This window comes from Cyprinodon tularosa, unplaced genomic scaffold, assembly GCF_016077235.1.
Source record: "Cyprinodon tularosa strain WSP-4 unplaced genomic scaffold, ASM1607723v1 ctg832, whole genome shotgun sequence".
NCBI classification, from domain to species: domain Eukaryota; kingdom Metazoa; phylum Chordata; class Actinopteri; order Cyprinodontiformes; family Cyprinodontidae; genus Cyprinodon; species Cyprinodon tularosa.
In genome coordinates, this window is record NW_024039599.1 from 239,584 (window position 1) to 251,378 (window position 11,795).

An 11,795-nucleotide genomic window follows, 5' to 3' on the forward strand; every position below is an offset into this window, starting at 1 on the left:
CAAGACATTTTCATTTTTTCGAATGTGCAGCAGTGATAGAAGGTAAGCAGTGATAAATGCAAATATACAACTGACCTTTTTTTTTTTATAACCCCCATTTTATACAATATTGAGCAGTCTAATGGAAGTGGGGAAGAAACCATACAGCTTAGCAGTACTTGTTAGCAGAATTTCAAATATATTTAATTTAATTATTTAAGCATTATTTTGATAAGCTTGTTTTTTTTTTAGATACCTTAGCAATTTCAGCACAAATAATCAAAAACAGATCATTTTGAGGAGGTTTGTTGTCTTGAGTAATCTTTAATAATGTCATATCACACATTTTTCCTTTGCAAAGTTTCTTTGCAGACCAATAACAGAGAAACAATTATTCTTAAGTTTTTATTTCAGTAACCTAATTTACTAAGTGAAACACAAAATGATGATTAATTACATTGACATATTATTATCAGGCTTTATGTCTGTTAAAATTGATTTTAGCTTTCAGCTAAAGAAAACACAATCATTTAACAAAACAGAATATGAAAAGATATATTTAAAGTAAGCTTGAACTAAAGGCAAATAAAACATCCTTATTTGAGGAGTTAGCTGCAATGTAATCCCGTCCTAATTGACTAACCCTAAAATTGACATTTATATAATTTATTTTCAGAACCCACATTTTCTGCGTATTAACTCACATTTTATTCCACGATTAAATAAAGTACTTTATGTCTTTGAACAATATTCTGCTGTGAATCAATGTGTATCCCCACACAGTTTTTCAGCATAGTCGTCTCCAAAGTCAATCATCAGTTTCAGTGCAGCCAAGATCAGGTTGTCAACATCTTCCTTGAGCTCGGTTTCATCACTGTAGTTCTTCAGTGGAAGAATGCAGTTCATGGGAATCCCCAGGCTAGAACTGAAGTCACCCATCTATATAATATAATAAAATACAATAGAATAATTTTATATAAAAAAAAATATATATATGTATTTTTTTTTTGTCTGTTTTTTTCTTAGGGTTTTTAAATTACTTTATTACAACTCACCTTTTTCTTTAAGTATTTGCTCCTGTAGACATTTCTCAGATTTGTTTCTGTTTCACCACAGGCTTTATCAACGTGGCTGAGAATTGCCAGCTGAGGAATACCTGAGAATACGGATATTTTCCTGGTAAGTGTGAGTAGAATTTTTTTTTATAATCCTTTCTTTCTATTGTTTTCTTTGAAACATACAAATAGACCATAGTTAAAACAAATATGTGAACATATCATAGAAAGTACATCCCAGAACCAAAATAAGAGAGAGAAAAACAAATAAAACAAAATAAATCATATGTTAAGCCATTCTCTTACAATGTGTTGTTTACTACAGGGATCCACAGAAATCCATCCCCTAACCAAATAAGTGTTTGGATAATATTTTTTTCCTTACCCAGATCACTGGCAGCCTCTCTGATAGCCTTCATTTTCTGTAAGACAGAGGAATTCATCTGTGCTGCATTAGCAGAATAAATGCAAACCAGAACATGGACTCTGTCACTGATGGATGGGGAAGAGTTGTACGCAAAATCACCAGAAGAAAGTGTAGATGCAGGATTGAACTGCAGAAAAAAGAACATAACATATATATTATACTGAATTGGACTGAGAATTAGACACCAATGATGACTATCTGCTTTCATTTCATACCAACATATAGACAGAAGCTACAAACATTTAAACCTGAAGGTCAGCACTTAGCTGAGCTGAAATAAAACCTTACTGCATTTAAATTGCTTCTGAGTCAGTTAAGGTCACTCTCAACTCTCATGAATCCACAGAGAGGAATACTTTCTTCCATCCTACATAAGTGTCTGTGAGGAAAATTAGCAAATTAAGACTTTTCAGACATTTCTGGCTTTTAGCAGTCATAAACCTTGGTTTACTTCACATTAGACACATTGGTATTATACTGAAAAAAGTGTAACATGTAGCTGTTCATTCAAACTAATGACTGTAACTCTAAACTAGATACAATCATTGATTTGATAGTGTAACTCATTCTTTTTGGATTTTAAGATATAAAGTTTTATTTAACCTCCACGTACAAAGGACCTAAAACAAAGTTTTTGAATTCTCTCAATATGTATATGTTTATTCATGACCTGCAGGTAATGTTTTTTGTTTGAGTCACATGTGAATTGTGCTTTGCACGCTGCAGTCAGAACATATGATCAAGTCCAAATCCCACACCGTGAGAGAGCGCCATTTTGGTCATGTCTACATCCTGGGTGGATTTCGCCCATAATTAACGCAAGTAGCAAAGCAGTTTCATATAATCAATAGTGAAATTGCCATCAGTTACTCCACTGCCTGCTCTAAAACCACAACTCAATCTGTCTCCTTTGACCATTAATTCTTGCCCCCTCTGCTCAGTTAGGTTTGCAGCAGGCTCATATTTACAGGGTTGTGATCCATCGTTTGTCTAGTTGTACACATTTAAAGTCTCTTAGTTATCTAGCATTGGTATCCTTTGTTTTGTTTGCTTCACCCATGTTTCATTACGTTCAGTGTTGCTATAAATATGATGTAAAGGTTTTTTACAAAAAAAAAAAAGCAAAAAGCCGAAACTGTTCATATATAATTAGCTTTGGATTCAAAAACGAATTCTTCATGTATTTTTTTAAACACTAAGTCTCTAACCTGCAATCTGCTCTTTAAGTAAAGCGGGATAACTATGATAGCTTTGGAACCCAAGAGAATAAGTATGTAGGTGACTAATGCATAATGTTTTAAAATGAAGTACCTTATAATTGTCCTTCACATGTCCCTGCATGGCCAGTTTGATGTCATCTGAACTGACTCCTCTTCCCTCTCCATCCTCCAGACCCATGATGTCATTGAACACAAAAGGGTAAAAGTTTCCTCTGCTTTCTTTCTTGATTTTATAGGTTTGATACTGAGAATAAAAATCAAAAGGAAGTTAAAAAGTATGTATGTATGTATGTGTGTGTGTGTGTGTGTGTGTGTGTGTGTGTGTGTGTGTGTGTGTGTGTGTGTGTGTGTGTGTGTGTGTGTGTGTGTGTGTGTGTGTGTGTGTGTACACAGCATACCTGTTGATACCAATTACCAAAATACATTATTTTTTTATACTGAGACATAAAAAATTTTTTTTGTTTTCCAAAAAAAAGATCACTTATTACTTTGGTGGATTAGTAAATAACAACAAGGTTACAACTAAGTGTAAGAAAAGGATATGCATTTTTTAGAAGGTCTCAAGACTCATTTTTGCATTTATAAGAATTTGTATATTTAAAAAATTGAGGATACTGCAGTACTTATAGAACTTGCCTAAACTTGCTTTTTTTTCAACAGCACATCTTAGTACAATCACTGCAACACGACCACTAATTGCATTTGTAATTTTCTTTACTTTTTTGCACTCAGTTTGGAACTCCTCCTTTAGGATCTTAGTGGATTAGGCCCTAACACCGTAAACACAAATTCATGTCTAAAAATGTAAAAACAAATTACATATTGTCTCATTATATATTTACCTTCTTGGTGAAGCTTTGATCAGAGGTCGTGGAACTGGCCAAGGCTTCATTTGTCATTCTTCCTTGTAAGACGTTGTTAACAGAGTTAATGAAGCTGGACTTCCCCACACCAACTGGTCCATACAGCAAAACTCTGATTGCTGTGATTCCTTCATTTTGAGGTTGAAAATTCTTTATGTACTGCAGAAGCTCCTGTTTTTTGCTGTTAAAATATTAAAATAAAGGTTATAGTTTTGCAAATTTCATCTGCCAAAACATTTCAGGGCTCCTCCCCCTTTTATCCACAAGGCAACATTTTGTCAACATCTTTAATAATGTATCAGTCAAAGAAAAATGTGTTAAAAGACCTGCCTTTACAACCCCAATCATCTTTCCTTTTTACATTTTTTAGTGATTTAATCTTTTTCTTCTTCTTCTTTATGACATCAACAAAACAAGGCCCTACTGTATGTATATAACTTCATCTTTATTAAAGTTAAGTATTTTAATTTACTTATGTTGGTTTAACTTATTTAATTTACTTTATTTCTTAAGAATATTTAAATCTCATGTATATATATTTTTTGTAATTTATTTCAGGTTAAAACTTTATTACATGCTATTTTAAAGGGCTACCTTTTAGAAAACAACATATAATTAATTACCTCTTATAAAATGAAAGTTGCTTTATGCTACTGCCTGTAAATAGATATTTCATAGTAATAGATGTTTCATAGTACACCCATATTTTCTACTTCAAAGTCTAGACTCTAAGCTCACTTTGGAAACTTTTACACCCCTTTTGCTTTTACACCAAAGGTTGTTAAACATGCCTTGAAGTTGCTGGGTGTTAACTGTTGCATGGTCAGTTTTTTTAATGACCTCTGGCAGTCTCCTCAAATAACAAAACAAAATATGTGTTAAAAGGGAGTTTTTCCTCTCCACTCTTGCTACAAGCATGCCTAGTGTGATGGATTGCATCTGAGTCAATGAGTCGATGCAATCAACTGGTTTTCTTTAGATTGACTGTATGATCTGGTGAACTGTAAAGGGCCTTGAGATGACATGTGATGTAAATTGGCGCTATAGAAATAAACTGAATTGAATTGAATAATTTTTTTTTATACGTGAGGTGTAAAACCTAGAACACGTTGTGCATATTGATTTTCTGGGTGGTTATTAAGGAGTAGGGTACAACAGAAAATATAAATCCATAGTCCGTTCCACATTATTTACTATATATACCCTTTTAGGTTAAGCTAGAACAGTTCTATACCCTCTTTTGCCTGGAGCAGAGTTTAATTGAATCACAATAAGGGATTTTTCTTCTAAACTTTAAGGGAATTTATATTATTTTAGGTTTAGAATCCAGCTGAACAAGAGTAGCAGTTTTGATTACAGGTTAAATATAACAAAGGTTGTGGTGGTTATATCTGTGTGGGGATATATCTTTGTAAAAACCTCTGATGTAAAAAATAATGTTTATCCTTTTGTTTTATTGTGAACCTTTTTCCAGTTTTGCAATTTCTTGTCTGCAGTAGCCATTTTGTTTTTCCCTTGTACTGTTTATTGGTAGTCTCATTTAAAATGATTTTTCAGATATAATCATGCTAACTGGATGGAATAAGAACACGTTAATTAAGAATAAATTGAAAGATAAACTTTAAATTAGGTGATTAGCTGGCTGATGATGCAAAGAGCACTGAGCACACTGGCAACATTCAGACACATTAAAAAAAATTTACTGACCTCCAGGATATTTCTCTCCATGGATTTTTCAAAACTGTAATTAAAGATTGGGACCAATGTCAAAACTAAAACTGCATCTCATTAACAAAAAAGGTATAGTTAATTAAATGTCTATTAATTATTTGAATAACTGATCAATATATTTTATGATGCATGATTAAATAAGCTCAACTTACGTGGAGATGGTGGAGGAGCTAATTTAAAAAAAGGACATTGAAATAGGTCAAAACTATTACCTAAAACGTTGTAGATGTTAACATTTAGCTTACGAAATAGTCAACATAACTGTTGTTTTTTTATATTTGGCAGGGGAGGCATGCAAAACAAAATATTTGCATTTGCTATTGTGAAAAAAAAATATATAGTACTTACTGGGTGGACGTTGTGGTTGTGGTTCTGATTAGACAGATTAAAGAGGTCTAGTTAGATTTGTCATCAAGATAATTTCACAATTCCAAAAAAAGCAATGCATTTTCCAAAATGTTTTTGTTATTCCATTGCTTGCTAAACCACACTCAGATTCTACAGGGTTTATTCTGGAAAGTTTAACAGTACAATCATTTAACTAAGAACTGTAAAAGTTAATTATTGTATATAAAGCATGCATCTCAATCAAGTAAAGCTGTATTCCTTACCTGGTCTTGAAGAGTTACCCCCCATGACTGGGACAAAATATATACTATCAGAAAAATAAATATGTTGTAAAAGGGAGTGCAAAAACAAAGTGATAGTTTTTTTCCCCTATGTTGTTTCTTTTAACTTCTTAATTCAATAGACATCAACACATATAAAACCAATGGTCAGTTTAAAATTTTGAATAAAAAAAGACAATTGTCCAAAACTTCTCAAGCACACCTATTTTTCGATTATTGCAGTTTTTCTGCAGGTCTGTAATTTGCCGAACCTAGCTGAGTAGATGCTATTCTGTAGGGAAGAGGGCTGCTGCTGCAGTGGTGGTCAAGGCAAGAGCTCAGGTCTTTTTATAGATGTTTTTATTTCACTTTCAGTTCCAATAGATCATGTGATTTATCAGAACCCCCTCTGCCTTACAAGAAGTTTCAAAATTTGTTTTGGTTTCACACTGAAGTCTTGCTCCAAGACAAATTGTTGTCATAAAGACACTGCAAGATATCTGTAAAATGCCTTTTTATTTTACCCTTACGACTGACATCTCAGTAGTTCACCAATGCATCTGTAAGCCTGTAGCCTACTTTTGTGAATACCGTATTTTCACGACTATAAGGCGCACTTAAACGTCTTTTTTCCCCCTCAAAATGTGCGGTGCGCCCTATGGTGCGGTGCGCCCTATGTGTGTTGTAACTGCGACTTTTGAGACCACCTCATTGAGGAGATGATGAAAGAGTGGCTGAATGTAAGGAGACCAGCTGTTTTTTTTCCACTCATCACCATTAATCTGTAACTCCATGCGTGCCCATCTCACAGCTGATGTGAAAAACATGGGGAAACAAATTAACCCTGTGCTCGCTGTTCAACCGCTCGACATCGGTGTGAACCGGACCCAGCAGGTGCAGCAGAAGCAGCGAGGAATAACGTGTCTGCTGGCTCTGTTCTTCAAGCTTTTGCAAAAGCAGGCATTATTTCTGAGGAGCCGCGCTGCACGGAAAGTGACTCTGACAGCGCAGAAGGGGAAACTGGCATGTCTGATTTAGCGCAGCTGTTTAATTCAAAAACAGAGGATGAGGACTTTGAGGGGTTTGATTAATACTTTGTAATAAATACATGAATAAAGCACAATCATACTCAGTTTTGCTCCCGCTCTATTTTTCTACCTGAAAACTTAATTCAACAGCAGGCTCTGGTCCGCGGCGCATCCGGACTCACCTCCGCAGGTGTTCTTTCATCTAAATAATCTAAATCTTTTTAAGTGAGAAAGTCCACCTGAAAATTTAATCATTGCAGTCAGCTCATCCAGATTATTATCCTGCCTATGTTTTAAGTTAATTTATGCGTCAATAAACGAAGAAGAAGGGGAAACTGGCATGTCGGATTTAGCGCAGCTGTTTAATTCAGAAACAGAGGATGATGACTTTGAGGGGTTTGATTAATACTTTGTAATAAATACTTGAATAAAGCACAATCATACTCAGTTTTGCTCCCGCTCTATTTTTCTACCTGAAAACTTAATTCAACAGCAGGCTCTGGGCCGCGCATCCGGACTCACCTCCGCAGGTGTTTTTTCATCTAAATAATCTAAATCTTTTTAAGTGAGAAAGTCCACCTGAAAATTTAATCATTGCAGTCAGCTCATCCAGATTATTATCCTGCCTATGTTTTAAGTTAATTTATGCGTCAATAAACGAAGAAGGGGAAACTGGCATGTCGGATTTAGCGCAGCTGTTTAATTCAGAAACAGAGGATGAGGACTTTGAGGGGTTTGATTAATACTTTGTAATAAATACTTGAATAAAGCACAATCATACTCAGTTTTGCTCCCGCTCTATTTTTCTACCTGAAAACTTAATTCAACAGCAGGCTCTGGGCCGCGCATCCGGACTCACCTCCGCAGGTGTTTTTTCATCTAAATCAGTGGTCTCCAACCCTGGTCCTCAAGATCTACTGTCCTACAGATTTTCCCTGCTTCAACACAGCTGAATCAAATGATTGATTACCTTTTCAAGCCATTCATTTGATTCAGCTGTGTTGAAGCAGGGATGCATCTAAAATCTGTAGGACAGTAGATCTTGAGGACCAGGGTTGGAGACCACTGATCTAAATAATCTAAATCTTTTTAAGTGAGAAAGTCCACCTGAAAATTTAATCATTGCAGTCAGCTCATCCAGATTATTATCCTGCCTATGTTTTAAGTTAATTTATGCGTCAATAAACGAAGAAGAAGGGGAAACCGGCATGTCGGATTTAGCGCAGCTGTTTAATTCAGAAACAGAGGATGAGGACTTTGAGGGGTTTGATTAATACTTTGTAATAAATACATGAATAAAGCACAGTCATACTCAGTTTTGCTCCCGCTCTATTTTTCTACCTAAAAAACTTAATTCAACAGCAGGCTCTGGGCCGCGGCGCATCCGGACTCACCTCGGCAGGTGTTTTTTCATCTAAATAATCTAAATCTTTTTAAGTGAGAAAGTCCACTTGAAAATTTAATCATTGCAGTCAGTTCATCCAGATTATTATCCTATGTTTTAAGTTAATGTATGCGTCAATAAACGAAGAAGAAGGGGAAACCGGCATGTCGGATTTAGCGCAGCTGTTTAATTCAGAAACAGAGGATGAGGACTTTGAGGGGTTTGATTAATACTTTGTAATAAATACTTGAATAAAGCACAATCATACTCAGTTTTGCTCCCGCTCTATTTTTCTACCTGAAAACTTAATTCAACAGCAGGCTCTGGGCCGCGCATCCGGACTCACCTCGGCAGGTGTTTTTTCATCTAAATAATCTAAATCTTTTTAAGTGAGAAAGTCCACCTGAAAATTTAATCATTGCAGTCAGTTCATCCAGATTATTATCCTGCCTATGTTTTAAGTTAATTTATGCGTCAATAAATTGTATCAGAGGAGTAATCACAGCCCTGTGTCATCAGCGATGTGTCTCTCATGGCCAGCTCCCAGGTTTGAATAATACTTTGTAATAAATACACCTTGCAGCTTTATTTGCTGTGATCAGTGGGAATAAAGTAGTTTTAATATGTTTTTAAGTGGGAAAATCCACCTGAGAGGACATGTACCTGTATATAAAAAACGCGCCCTATAGTCCGGTGCGCCTTATGTGTGTGTTAAATACAGAAATGGGACACATAACTGAGAGTGCGCCTTTTAGTCCGGTGCGCCTTATGGTCGTGAAAATACGGTATGCTTTGTGTTTGAAGTTCCCGCGCTGTTCAGCGGATGTCCAACACAACACCCAGAAAAGAGTGTTGTGTTGTTTTTAAGATGGATTTCGGGGATACTCAGAGGTGACCAGCGAGACCACGAGAATGAGAAGGAGAATGCTGCAGTGGCAGGATATTTGCAAAACACTTTAAAGCCTCTTTCAAGCTATTACATTGATATCAAATTGTCAGCAACAGCATGATGCTATGAAATATCTAGCTTTATAGGTAAAGACTCAGCCATTTTGGATAGACACAGAACAGGAAATATGCAGTAATACAGTAATTTCAGATTTGCTGTTTATTAGCTCAAATATAAAACGGCATTCATGCTTTAAAAATATAAACGTCAGTTCTTCCTTCACAGCATGGTGGGAGTTTCTTAAAATGACAAAGTCATCACTTATCCCGTGCAGCCGTACACCTATCTGGAATAATCCTGACATTACACAAAATAATAATACAATAAACTTTATATACACCAGATATTCAATAAAGATATTGAATATCTGGATCATTTTTTTCAAGGAACAGCGTTAATCACATTTGCTAGATTAAATATGCATATGGCATTAACAAAACTAAATTCTTAGAATATGAAAAAATTACATTTATAATTAGACACTAATATAAGCATGTTGATAGTGGTTTACAAATTCCAACTAATGTATTAGAGTTCCTAGAGTTAAACCCCCCAAAACTGGATGATACAATATCTCTTCCTATTATGAATGGGTCCTATATTATGGGTTGAGGATTTATCAGTCAGCCTTGAACAAAACATCTGGGCTCAGATATGTCTAAGAACTTTTAACATGATTAGAAACCCCAATTTACAACTAATACAATACAAAATCCTATCCAGAGTACACTATAAAGGCATATTATATTATTGAAGATGGGTATTGCACAATCTAATATCTGTCCACAGTGCAAAGTTAATCATCTTGATAAATACGTTCACGCTTTATGGTTATGCAAACCGGTTCAGAGGTTATGGGTACAGGTATTTAAGGACTTATCACAGTGCCTGAATTGTAAAATTTTACCTTCCTCATCAGTTTGCTTGCTAGGTGACTTTGAGGGAGGCTCTCTGGGGGGGGAAAATTGTTTGCATTATGGCTTATGCTGATGAAGGTTCTCAGTCATCCAGGTCAAAGTCATTCCGTAAAAATTCAAAAAATATCCACTGGACTTGGTTTTCAAGATTTGAAGACGTTTCGCCACCTCTCCAGGAAGCTTTCTCAATTCAAATGTCTGGATCCGCAGTGAGTTTGAGTCTTATATAGACAACGCCTTGTATCGCTTGGAAACATGCAATGGTAACCGATGAATGGGTCGTTAGTTCCATCGTTAGCCTGTAATATCTGAACCTGTCTATGATTCTAGGGGTCGGTCGTTAAAGGGGGGATTGCCATTAAGGGGGGGGATTGTCTCCTGTAATACCTGAAACCTGTCTATGATTGTTAAGGGTTGGTCGTTAAGGAGGTATTGTTCACCGGCTGGGGCGGGTAGGTCCCTCGTTCCTCTGTGGTGGGGTGGGGGGTTTGGTGATATCTGGAAGGGATCATGTCTATGATTGAATTGTATGTTTTTGGAAGCTGGAATCTGAGTCCACCACCTCTGTTTAAAGTTGGTTTTTCTATGCCATCTATGTTAAGAGAGAAAAACCAACTTTAAACAGAGGTGGTGGACTCAGATTCCAGCTTCCAAAAACATACAATTCAATCATAGACATGATCCCTTCCAGATATTACCAAACCCCCCACCACAGAGGAACGAGGGACCTACCCGCCCCAGCCGGTGAACAATACCTCCTTAACGACCAACCCTTAACAATCATAGACAGGTTTCAGGTATTACAGGAGACAATCCCCCCCCTTAATGGCAATCCCCCCTTTTACTACCGACCCCTAGAATCATAGACAGGTTCAGATATTACAGGCTAACGATGGAACTAACGACCCATTCATCGGTTACCATTGCATGTTTCCAAGCGATACAAGGCGTTGTCTATATAAGACTCAAACTCACTGCGGATCCAGACATTTGAATTGAGAAAGCTTCCTGGAGAGGTGGCGAAACGTCTTCAAATCTTGAAAACCAAGTCCAGTGGATATTTTTTGAATTTTTACGGAATTATGGCTTATGTATCACAAGGAAAACTATTCTTGTGAGTTGGAAAAGTAAGAAAAAAACGCAGTATCAATCAGTATAGAGTTCTTTTGTTGGATCATATTTATCTTGAGACATCATGTGCGTCCCTATCAGGCCGATCTCTTTGGGCTCCCTTGATCGGCTCCATCACTTAGTGGAGTGAGGGGCTGTGGGATGCGTCCTGTGGGGCACGGGGGCTGGTTCGGGGGTCCTTGGGTCTTGGAGTGGGGCCCCTGGAGGGTGTGTGTGGATGTTTTAATGGCTTTGTGTCCGGCCCCCTGTCTCAGTCCTGGTCCATGCCGTCTCCTGGTGCGGGACATGTACCCGTCCCCGGGGGGCTTGTGCTTATCTGGAGCAGGAACTAGATGGGTCACAAACAACTACAGGTGCTTGGTTCCAGGTACTTAGAGATTTTCTTCCATACAGAAAGCTCATATTCTGATCTTTAGCTAACACACTATATATATGTCAGATTAAATAATACCACTTATTATTTCAGGAATAGTGTCTATGGTGCTACTTTATTGTATCTCTTA

General features: G+C 36.6%; 1 protein-coding gene across 1 annotated transcript; it reads right to left on the reverse strand.

Moving 5' to 3' along the window:
- Window positions 1–320: 320 nt before the first annotated feature.
- LOC119774820 (interferon-induced protein 44-like) lies at window positions 321–11,579 on the reverse strand. Its single transcript, XM_038272500.1, has 9 exons — window positions 11,411–11,579; window positions 5,624–5,647; window positions 5,428–5,445; window positions 5,252–5,285; window positions 3,524–3,725; window positions 2,773–2,925; window positions 1,420–1,588; window positions 1,035–1,135; window positions 321–918 (listed from the first exon to the last, which is right to left on the reverse strand). Exons 1-9 carry the CDS (start codon window positions 11,577–11,579, stop codon window positions 742–744), a joined length of 1,047 nt encoding a protein of 348 aa, XP_038128428.1. The 3' UTR covers window positions 321–741.
- Between the last annotated feature and the right edge of the window lie 216 nt (window positions 11,580–11,795).

Coding starts and splice junctions, on each gene's coding strand:
- LOC119774820 (XM_038272500.1), bottom strand. CDS start 11,579: ATGTCCCGCACCAGGAGACGGCATGGACCAGGACTGAGACAGGGGGCC. Junction 3,726..5,251: donor TGGAGAGAAATATCCTGGAG/GTCAGTAAATTT, acceptor ATATTTTAACAG/CAAAAAACAGGAGCTTCTGC. Junction 1,589..2,772: donor ATGTGAAGGACAATTATAAG/GTACTTCATTTT, acceptor TTTTTTCTGCAG/TTCAATCCTGCATCTACACT.